Source organism: Etheostoma cragini, chromosome 20 (assembly GCF_013103735.1).
Source record: "Etheostoma cragini isolate CJK2018 chromosome 20, CSU_Ecrag_1.0, whole genome shotgun sequence".
In the NCBI taxonomy this organism is placed as follows: Eukaryota; Metazoa; Chordata; class Actinopteri; order Perciformes; family Percidae; genus Etheostoma; species Etheostoma cragini.
The window spans coordinates 2,206,665-2,218,689 of record NC_048426.1 but is presented as its reverse complement, the minus strand read 5'-3'; the positions used below and the strand labels follow the sequence as shown (position 1 = coordinate 2,218,689).

General features: G+C 41.9%; 1 protein-coding gene across 2 annotated transcripts in view; it reads right to left on the bottom strand.

The window, feature by feature from the left end:
* Window positions 1-1,468: 1,468 nt before the first annotated feature.
* trmt61a (tRNA methyltransferase 61A) overlaps window positions 1,469-12,025 on the bottom strand; it is a 15,026-nt gene continuing 4,469 nt past the window's right edge. The window contains exons 3-4 of one of the 2 annotated variants that reach the window (XM_034859386.1): window positions 6,959-7,225; window positions 1,469-2,114 (exon numbers count right to left, since the gene is read on the bottom strand). In XM_034859386.1, the coding sequence (XP_034715277.1) occupies window positions 1,813-2,114; window positions 6,959-7,225 (569 nt within the window). In that variant the 3' untranslated portion in view covers window positions 1,469-1,812. The remainder of the gene's footprint in view (window positions 2,115-6,958; window positions 7,226-12,025) is intronic. The other variant, XM_034859387.1, reaches the window with a different exon arrangement.

Genomic DNA, 12,025 nt, shown 5'->3' with positions numbered 1-12,025 from the left:
GAGCAGGAACGGGAAAGCTCCCGTTGGGGCAGTGCAATCATCAGAGAAGGGAATAACAGCTATGCAAAATAAAGTTGATGTTGCAGCACTCAACTCCATGAACCTGTGTCATGGAGTTAGGGGGGGCATGGGGGGGTTTGTATGTGTAATGTTACAAATGGCTGTTCTGACTCGGGGTGCCTGGGACTGTTTCCTAACGGTTCAGTAAACTGCCATTTGCGTCCTTAGCACTGCCAGCTGTTGGGGGCTGACTGTAGAGGTGTCCCCGGGCCTGTAATGATAGTGGATGGCTGCTAGCTGGTGGGGCCTGACTGTAGATGTGTCCCCGGGCCTGTAATGATAGTGGATGGCTGCTACCTGGTGGGGCCTGACTGTAGATGTGTCCCCGGGGCTGTAATGATAGTGGATGGCTGCTAGCTGGTGGGGGCTGACTGTGGAGGAGTCCCCGGGGATGTAATCATAGTGGATGGCTGCTAGCTGGTGGAGGCTGACTGCTAGCTAAATGATCATTAGAATAATCGGCTATCTATACAGTTAACGTTACGGATGAATTCGTGGGTTAATCTTACGTCACCCACCGAGAATTACATTAGCATTAGCTTCTTGTCATCAACCACCTTTCCTCTTCGTCCCCCCTACAGGTTGGGAGAGGAATTGTCCAATACTGTTTACCATTATTCTTATGTCTCATTCAAACCAGTTGATGAACCACTGAACGATGTTTTAAGATACATTGTTGGAGCAATCGACATTGAAATAATCTAAATCAATAAATATCTGTTTTCGTGTAACTTTGTTGCAAAGTGGGATGTAATCAATGACAAAACAATGCCATGTGGCAGAAAAAAAAGTTGTATTTCGTTTACTGAGGCACCACTCCAAAAAAGAATTGAAGGTCAAAAATCGTGATACGAACTGAAACCTGGGTCTGGTGTATGGTTACAGCCCTATTAACTGCAGATATGATATTTTCTTTGCCTTTTTTAGTGCTGAGCTTCAGAGAAGGGAGACACTTGAAAGTTTTTTGCCAAGACTATAAGTTGTCACGATTGTTGAATTACAGAAACTAGGAAAAAGGACCCTTGATGGACGTTTGTGATTTTAACTTTGCAAAACCAATTCAAATACCTCTATGTGCATAGAGACTTTTCCAGTTAAATACAAGGAAAGAGAACGAAAAGGAGCCTCAGTTAACATTAAGATGGATCCGTTGACGTGCAACCTCGGTAGATTTTTTGGACTTCCCATCTGTCTTTGTTTAGAAAGTGTTCTGGAAAAACCAAAGCCAGAAGTTGGACCTAGTTGGGATCGGATCTCGATGGGAACTGTGTTTCCAAGTAGAAAGCTCCAGAAAAAAGCTTCAGCGAAGGATTTAAACCTTTGAAATGTCTGCTTGTGGTGCAACAGAATGGAGAAAAATAAGATTCTTTTCACACATTTATTGTATTTACTTGAATACAAAAGGGCAAAATAAAAACCTTTTCCCCCAACAAACAAAAGAATTGATAAAAAGTAATATTTATAAAAAGACAAAATATAGTTTATTCTTCTTAAATGAAATCACTTTTTACTTGATTTTCACTCTTGCTTGATGCAAGCAAACCAGTGCCAGGTGACAGGAGGATAAAATGATGTAACACAAACTAAATCCTCTTGGTGCTTCAGTGCCACCCGGGACCTGGAGGAGCCTGGTGCCCCTGCTGGATTATCACAGTCTTGTTAACGTACATGGGAAACACACTGGAGCGGCGAAAAGGGCAGGCTTTATAAAAACGTCTTACTTACTGGTGGTGAAAATAAAGAAAGACCCCTTTAGGTTCTGGGTTTGGTAGCAAAGGTGAGGTACCCTGTGTGACCTGGTATTTCTCTGGGCGGGACGGTGGTCTTCATGGTGACGGAGGCCTGGATTGGAGGGGTTTTCTCTGCAATGTCGGGCTGAGTCTGAGCTAAGGAGTCGGGGCCGAAGTCGGGCAGCGGAAGGGAGACTGTTCGCACGTCGTGGACTCTCAGCAGGATCTCCACGCTGCTAACCTCCTCGAAGCCCTGAGCCACCAACGCCTCGCACGTCTTCTGAACCTGCTCGATGCACGGAGAGAACGAACACACCCGACCTCCTGGACAGAGGGAGAGAAAGAGAGAGGACAGTTGTTGATGAACGGTTAATAGCTTGCTTACCAAAAATAATAAAGACCGGAGTAACAAATACGTCTTCACTTTCTTTTGAGCACCATCGGTTCTTTACGGCTCATTTTAACCCACAATAGTGACTCTCTGGATGGCTCCACCACCGTGGACCCGTCTGAAATATCTCAGCAACTACTGGATGGATTGGCCTGACATAATGTACAGTCATTCATGGTCACCAGAGACTGGATTACAGGGACTTTGGTGGTCTTCTGACATTTGGTCTAGCACCACCAACGAGTCAAAGTTTGATTTACCCAATGAAACGGCTCATGGATGGTTCTATCCCAATGACTTTGTGTTATTCTGAAGGGCTTTGGTTATCCTCCGACTTTTCCTCTAGTCCCACTCGAGGTTCACATTTGTAGTTTTGAGTGAAATAACTTATTGGATGGATTGTCCGAAGATTATTACATGTATACGTTTAAACGTCTTCTGTTTACTGGGAATCTTACTAGTTTTGCCAAAATTAAATGAGCCCATGTAAAATATGTGGCTAGATGTTTGCGATTGGTCATGCTGTGCAAACACCGCCTTTTAAGTGAACGGTCACTGGATTGGGAAAGCCTGGCTTGATTGAAGTAGTTATTAACCACCGTTGTGACACAGCTCATGCAGGCCCATGGTTGTTAGGTTAGGTGGAGCCGGGTTACTGAAATAAATCCAGGGCACGTTGATCTTGATTGTAGTCTCAGGAGTCACTCGGTTGTAATTAACAAAGTGATTCTTTTAGATATCAAGACAAGATTGCATCAGGTCCACTTATCCCAGGATCCCAGGTTTATGAATGAGGATATTTGAACAGATTTCTCAATTTACCATCCTTGCATGGTTATCCTTTGGTCAGAATCAAAGCTTCCTCAAAACATCAAACATCTCAAAAAGGAGTATAGAAGGTTTTTCATAGTTATTGTCAAATTATGCTTTAAAAGGAGCCACACTTAACTAACTTAATATGGACTCAGAAGACAATTATTCAACTCCAGGGAATCCCATGATACTCCTACTACTATTAATAGGTTGTTTCTTACACCCAAAAGCACTCTTCAAAGTAGATTGTTTTCCTTAACAAAGCAGATCTGTGATCTGTTGGGCTCCAGGCTGTGGTGTGTGGCTCGTCATGGGATGAACCTGCTCTCTAATAAACCCAGATCACCTCTCTGCTCCGTGGCTCTCGGCTAGACATAAAAACCTTGCGGTGATTCACGACGGGAGGCCGGAGCAGCAAGCCAAGGCAAATTTCACCGGCTGACCTGAAGAGCGAAGAATGCGACTCTGACCAGGACAGCTGGAGAAGGGTTAGGGTTAATGAAACAAATTCAGTTTCTATATGTTTTATACTGTAAAGTGCTGAAAAACAATGTAGCTCTGTCTTAGATTTTGCAGTTAAAGATGAGATTTACGTGTTGGGGCAACTCTGATGTGATGAATGTGTAGCATTTGAATAATTTTTGTAATTGTAAAGTGAAAAACACAGCTAATTGTCGTATACCAAGGGTGATGGCATGGCCAGAAATACTGCAATATGAATCACAAGTTTTCAGTGAGATTGTTATGTCAAACCTGCAGCAATTGGGAACAAGATAAAGTTTAAGTTGATAGGGTAGAGTTAAGGCTCATTTAGTCTCCACGTTAGATATGTATTTGAATACAGACCGAGCCTTCTGATACAGAGGAAACGCAGCAGTTACAGTGGAAATTACAGGAGCAGTGTAGCCAATAGTTCAAGCGAGACACGTCCAGAAGTACACAAGGATAATATGTAGGAAACGGCGGAGCTAGGGGAGTTAGAAATGAACTAGAATATCTAAGTGACTTGGCACAGGGACAACCATCAGAGGAGATTGGACAGGGTGAGTCAGAGAGTGGCAAAGGAAAACTGGAGGTCTTTATTTTGTTCAGATTACAAAGCCCTTTGAGGCATAATTTGTAATTATTTTGTCTAGAACTCTCATTTTGTTTTCCAGGTACCACATACATACTTGATCAAGACATCAATTAGTGTACAAATCCTCCTCTTCTACCTTCCACTAGCCACAACTTTGGTTTTTTTTCCACCTATTGAGTATCAAGTTCACAGCTTTGCTGCAATCCGCTCATTTAATCTTACTTTATATTTCAGAGGGGAATAATCTGCAGTCTAGAGTGATAATGTGAGACAAATTGATGCCGGATGGGAGACAACACGTGTCTGGTAATCAAACTTTATATTCTGAAGTCATCAACATGGAAGTGCAACACACTGCCGTGTTACTGACAGAAATGAAGCCAGTTGTTACTAATTGTTTTTTAACCCCGTTTTTGCATTTCCTCTCCCTGCTCTCCTCCATCTGTCACTCACACGTCTCTCTCACACAGGAGACAGACAGACGCACGCACCTATCTCCATGACAACCAGGGAAGACGGCTGCCAAATTTCACAAATTCACAAAAGGCTGGTATCTTGGGAACACACATTAAACATCATACATTAAAAAGTGCTATAAAACTATTTATATTCTAAATACAATGCTGCCAGTGTGTTCATGTTGGAGTTTCAACCCGACCCTTAGCAAACAAGCGACTGCGCCTTCTTGAGAAAGTTAACTAGTCCCAAGTTAAGTGCAGTTGTCAAGGTCAAAACACTATATGCAGCAGTTGTGAATCAAATAAACTTATTAGAAATAATGTTATGTCAACACTGAATGTTTGCTGCTTCAGTCCAGATGAGTACTGAGAAGTATTTTCCGTGTTGAGGACGAGGACCAGCCTGAACCGGACGGATCGGTCTGAAACAGTGAGTCCCACCAGTGGAATCAGTTATGTTATTAATTAGTTTACAATATTTTCAGGCTTCAACCAGTGCTGCTCAAGCTGAAAGACAGGGTCAGGGAGAGAAAGAGGTACTTGATACTTGTTTGTTACAAAAATAAGTATTTAAGCCACAAATTGCTCTCTAATCTGTGGGAACCATTGAAAGCACAAGTCTGCAGAGGGCGGCCTTGTTGAAGAGTCTGTTGGGTCTGATAAATGTTCAACTTTGGGATGTTTCAGATAGCAGGCGTTCCTACAGCTAACAGCACCAGCATTCTCCCTTCAAGACGGCCATTAACAGCACCCAATGGTCTCCTAGAAACCAGGACTAACACAGGGAGGGGTCCCGTTGATGTTTGTACAATGGTGTCTCAAGTGGTTAATAATAGCCTCAAATATCAAGCATATGTCCACGACTAGCGGCTATACTTGCGTGAAACTATGATTCCCTATCGGGTTGTTGAGTGTTTGAGTGCATGGGACATGTTTGCTTTACGCTTGAATAAAAAGAGTCAGAGCAGGGAGGGAGGGTTATTTAGGATCCAGGGTCCTCCTCAGAGTCCAGACCGGGCTGCAGGCCAAACCATTAGAAGAATTACCACTTTTAAATTCTGCCCACTGCAGTAAACCAGCTCTCTGCAACTTTTTTTGTTTCTTCGAGCCTGAGAACAGATCTGGAACCAGTCTGTGCAGAAAAATGAAGGACAAGGTGATGAATTTGGGCTGCGGGCGATACGTCATGCCTCCTGTCGTTTCCACTCTGCAAACAACTTGTCAGGTAAAACAGTGGCTAGCTTCCTACCATGTGGTGCACAACACCTCAGAGCTTTCCCAGTCAGAAAACATCCAGTCTGAGCAGTGGGAAGCAAATCAACAAGCCTTTCCTTTCCTTATGGAGCCACGTTCACCAGCTCTCTCTCTCCCTGCAGTGTAACCCTGTATGGTCATGGGACTGCTTCTACAATTGCTGCACTTTATGTATCTGTAGCTCTCGTTCTCTGTGTGTGTGTGTGTGTGTGTGTGTGTGTGTGTGTGAGTAATATGTAGCAGTGGCACCATAAAAGGGATTCAGAGAGGAGGAGGGAGACCAGCATTCCTTTTCATATTGGGGCTTAATTTTTTTTTTTTTTTTTTTTTTTTTTAAATCAGGCTGCATCTAAGTGGCCAACATGAGCACGTACACACAAACCACTGATCCTGTGCATCTTAACGTTTTACTTGGAAGCACCGACCACCTCAGTGAACCGCCGACCTGCCCAGACATGCTGCGGCTCATGGTTGTCACAGAACATTATTCTGCCACCAGGTGCAAACACACACAAGGACAAAGTTAATGAGAGATGTGGCGATCGATGGTCGATGTGCGAGTCAAGAGTGAGGTGACGCAGCCGGGGGGGACGGGGGGGGGGGGATAAATTCCCTGGGCGGTATTTTAAAATGTGCTCAGTCACAGTCATGTTTCTGCAGTGTAAGGACGAGTCACAGAAAGTCAGCATCAGTTGATGGTAAATGTTTTTTTGCAGAAACATATATGTCAACACACCACAGACATTTTAATAATAATTTCATTTACCTAGGCCTTTACTGCCTTTTAATGCTTGTGTTAATAGCCTGTTTTGTCCAACTAAGTCTAAATTGCTATCTATCTATCTATCTATCTATATACCAATATGCTGAGTTTACGATCACAAGTTAAAGCAGTGAATCCTCACATTAAAGAAACTGTTATCACATGTTTGGCATTTCTGTGCAAGACCACCACCGCTCCCGCCACAATACCAAAATTTTGTGAAAAGACTAGTTTGCAGCTTGTAAATTGTGAGTAAATTATTCGGCTATTTATTACAAAACTCTTTTTCTTACCTCACAAGTTGCTTCTACATGCACCTTGCTTTTCCTAAAACAATCAGTGTGTGCTTAAAATACACCATTGGTCAAGTACTAATATAAAGACACATGCAGTGCGTCTTACAAGTCTTACCTTGTTTCTTCATAGCAGTCTTGGCGTGTCTCACTGCATCCCAGGGACTGGGGATGTCCAGGAAGACGGCGTCCGCCACCCCGGTTACTCCGAAGCCGTCCTTGCACACATCCTGGTTCCTGACGGTGACCAGGTGGTCCACGCGGTGCTCCTTGAACTCCTCAGCCACCTTCTCCGCCCGCTGCTGGTGGAACTCCGCCGTGTGCAGGTGACCCGTGGGGGCGATGGTGCGCAGGATGGCGTGGGAGAGAGAGCCGCTACCGGTCCCTAAAACACACACACCAACAGGAAAGATGAGAAAACATATCTGCAACCGTTTTTAAGATCGCGTCGAGTCCTTTTTTGGACTAAAAACACAAAAATTCTCCTCAAATGTAAATATTTTCTGCTTTCCTTTGTCTAACAGAGTAAATTAAATCTTCAGGTTTTTATCAAAACAAGACAATTGAAAATGTCACAGTGGGCTTTGGGAAGATTAGATGAGCATTTTGAAAAAGGAACGTTATATAATGTTATTAATTAAGAAAATAATCAACTCAGAATGAAGCATCGAGAGCACAGCTAGAAGTCAGCAGATCCCCCCCCCCCCCCCCCCCCCCCCCCCCGACATTACATCATCGCTGCCTTTGTTCGTGCGGAGACAAAGAGGGCAGTGTTAACCTTACAGCAGCACGGGGACATGCTAAAACCTCACACCGCTGAGCCGGATGGAAACCAGTAAATGTGGAAACTGGGCATAGGTAAAGAAAACCACAACAGGATGCACAGATGTAAATATGCAGATATAAACAGCTGTCTCAACAAAAATAAAACATTTTATGTATATAAAAGAAAAGCAGTTGGTATTTGTTCATTAAAAAAGGTCAAATATTATGCTGTTGGATTTTCATGTTAAATGGGGCAAAACAAACAAATGAGGTAGAAGTATTTTAATTTAATTTAATTTTTCAATAAAAATGATTTGAAAAAGAATTCATGTCTGTCTTCTTCAGTCTGTTAGCTGTTTAGGTTTTTCTCCTGGGTCACGTCAAAATTTCACAATACGTTTTCTGACCTTTTTGATTCCCCCATATTACAAAAAAAAAAAGACTGAAACTAATAAACTAAAACTAAGCATTTTCAAAAAACTAAAATAAACTTGCAAACCCACCAATTAAGACTAAACTGAATTTGAAAACAAAAAGTTCAAAAAATAATAACTAATGAAAAATGCAAAACTATAATAACCTTAGTTTAGTACTGCCAATTTTAGTTTGGCCATGGTAAAAAAAAAAAAAGAATCGTGATATCAATTCTACGCAAAAAAATATATTAACATATTTTTTCCCCAGAATCGTGCAGGCCTAATGGGCAGTATGTGAAAACATTAAATCATACAAACATGTAACCATAACCCTAACCCAAAATGCAAAAATGATCCTGAAAATGCTATATAAGTAACCCTAGCTGGTTTTTCCCCCCGTTGACCAACTATCTGATTTTTTTTTGTTTCAGCACTATTTGCTAACATTTCATCGGCAGTGATAATAATAAAAAACTTAAATGGCCGTGTAGTCTGAAATAACTAAACCCAGACTGTTTATTGTTATAGTGTTACACTGGCTGAACGTATTGTTCCCCATCTGTAAAGCCGAGTGTGCTGTTGAGAGGAAGTGGCCGTGCATCAGCAGCGCTCTGTCTGAGTGATGGCCCAGCCTAGAGCTTAAACACTATCTGAACTCGACCCGCATTAAACAGACGATCAATCAGCACCGAATCAAACGCTGGACCTCAGGCTTCATGCCAGCGTGCGGATGGGTTCAAATCAATTGCCAAGTCCGCCAGGAAAAAAAACTCAACAGCCGTTTTGTGTAAAATCACGTCAGGAATTTGTAAATACAAAATGAAATGTTATTACAGAGCACAAATGTTGACTTTTGTTCTAAAAATGGAATTGGCATCAAAGTATACAAAATGCATATTCTGGGAAAGGACACATTTAATAAAAAAAAAAGGATCTGTTGTGTTATTGCAACCAGAGTCACATTTTTACGTTGAGAACATGAGACAGTGGGTCCTAAAGTCACACTGTCCTCTAAACCAGGACTTGTCTCTGATCCATTTCCACAGGATGCCCCAACGCATTACTCCGCATTGGTTATTTGTTCAATAAGAGCCAAAGACAGACAAAAGAGAAGGGACAACATGTCAGCTGTGTGGAAATATTTTACACGGAAAAAAAAGAAGAAAAAAAATGGAAACTGAGGAGAGGCATCAATGTTATACTATTATGTATTTCTGTTATACATTTAATGAAAAGGACTCTTTAAAGTTGTCATAAACACAAGTGACTGAAACCAGAGGACAAAAATTGCTTTTAGCAATTCAGAAAAAAATTGTGAGAAACTCATTCTGAAGTTAAAAATGTGACGTTTAGACAGAGTTTGAACAGTAATCATATTTAAAGTACTAGAACTAAAAGTCGGAGGATCAAGTTTTTAGGATTTATCATGTGGATTCATCATGTGACCATGAATGTCTGTATTCAATTCGGTGGCAATCCCTTTAGCAGTTATTAAGATATTTCAGTCCAAAGCAAACTGGTGGTCCGGCCAATCAGAGGCATGTTGCTAGCATGGCTAAAGAATTAGCATGTAGTAGTAGCAGTGTTGTCTGATATTTAGTGGTTATGAACCATGTGTACATAAAGAGGAAATGCAACTCTGTTCGACCTTTTAGACGTGTCAGCTCAAAGACCTGGTGGCCACATTAACCACCAGCTCTTTATTGAGGATAGAAACAATAAAAATCTCCTGTAATCGTCTATGTTTTAAACATTTTGTTTTAGGTGTACTGAAGAGCAAACTATTACACAATACTTAAGGAGGACTTTGTTTGATGCAAATGGTCAAGGCTACCCTTGAATCATATCACATTTCTAATCTGCTCAGAGAACAAGACGTCAGAAGGCAGCTCCTGTACAAGAGTTAGACGAGGAGGATGGGGGAGGGGACGGTCGACCCGCATTGTGGGTCATCTCTGCTTTCTGTTCTCCAGTACTATCATGTCATTTCCTTGGCGAGAAGCAAAAGCTGTGACCGAGGTCGAAGAACAAGTCCCTGCAGGCAGAAAGTGAAAATGAAAGGGTAAAGTCCTCCAATCATTAACCCACTTCTGTCTCTGTAGACATCAGTAAAGGACTCGATTCCTAAACGTTGTAGTAACGGCCGACTGTAAGTGGTTATTCTGGCCGATCTTCAGTGGGACAGTTCGCTGCTATGAAATAAGGTTTGATCAATGTATTCTGTACGTTTAAAGGTTAATCATACAGCAATTCATACTCATTCACTTATGCTGCCAATTTCCATTTTCTACACCCTAAAAAACAAATCTAGTGTGTATCTCATTCACGGTAATATTATAACACTTCTTCAATTAGAACATCATGAGAAACTTAAATCTGGAAACCACATTAATGAAATTTAAACTCAAAGGCCTGGAAGTAATTAAATCAAGTATAGTTAGTATTACATTTATTTTAAGGAAAATTATCTTAAACACATGTTTAGGAATAGGTTATAAACATATTTAGGAGCGACCAGCCAGTACAACCAAAGCCTTACGCTTAGTAAACTTATTCCTTGGGTGTTTTGGATACACATTACTGCTAATGGTGTCACACTAATTCACTAATCTACAGGTTGAGGTAATACGCTCAGATATGCTGCAATTAGGGTTGTGGGCGGTGTCCGTGGTAACTCAAGGTGTCTTTAGCTGCAGACTGTTGGACGTCCCACTGGAATCCTTCCAGGGAACTACAGCCATGCTGTAGACCACTCAGCTGTCAGCATTGAACCGTGTTTAAGGCAGCTACTAGCTAACGGTACGCTAACATTACCGGCTGTGTACTGGTAACTTGCTTCACGCGCAGTGATGCTTCTGTTGACTCTAATGTGTATTACTGAGCAGCAGAGAACAGCGAAATGAGGCAACTAATCCCCGTCGGTATTCGGTGATTATAATTGATGGAATAATGGCTACAATACTAGACTACCAAAATAATTGATAGCTGCGGCCCTGGATGTCAGTAATGTTTGTTAAAAGCTTCATATTGGTAAGTGTCTACATGTCAAAGGTTTGTCCAACCAAGCCTTTTCATAATAATTTCTTCATTAATTTGAAGGCCTGCGTTTCCTTTCCACTGAAATACAGTCACAAGCTCGACCGTTTGCGTTCTGCATTTCAACCATGTTTACTAGCTAAACGTAGGCTACCGTTAACCGCTGTAATGTTAACTAACAGTGACACTTCTTTGCACCGTGTTTCGGTACCCAACCCTCTCTACAACACAACTGTTTTCATTGGAAAACACAAACAAGCCAGAAGAAGAGTACACACCTGGACTTAAACAGTGAGTCTCTCTCTTTGTTGGTGGCAAAGTGTGTCCCTGTACCATCTGTGCAGCCTAAATACAATGACGCAAAAGCCCTGGAGTTACTGGAAGTATTTACCAAGTACACGGAAGCTCTGATACAGGTGAAAAAAAATAAAACATGCAATAAATAGCTTGGCCAAGGTGACTCCTCTACATGACCGAGTGCTCCTTCAGTGGGCTCGGCTTGCAGGCCCGAATGAGAACAGACCACAGAGTGATCACCTGTAACCGCTGCATGTTCAACAGCTCACTGACAAAAAGTCACGCCTCCACAGGCAGGCACGTACTGGTTATAGACTACCAGGGCGAACATTATGAGTCACCACTGTGTCGTGCAAAACATTGCAAAGTTATTTGCAGCTAATAAAATGCTGCATTTGGGAAGTTTTCATTTTTTAATGAAATAGTTTCATATTTCAAACCATTATTCCTTGGATTTTATACAAGATAGGATGTCCAGAGTAATGGTTTCCATGTAAGTTTATAATTTATTCCGTTTATTGATTCCCAGTGGGGAGATTACAATTTACACTCTGGTTTGTTAGTAATCACTGCACACAGGCCTGAAATACACATACATGCTCAGGACCTAGTCATGTACAACGGGAGAGATGTCAGAGTGAGTGGGCTCTGAGCGGTTTGGGGGGGGGGGG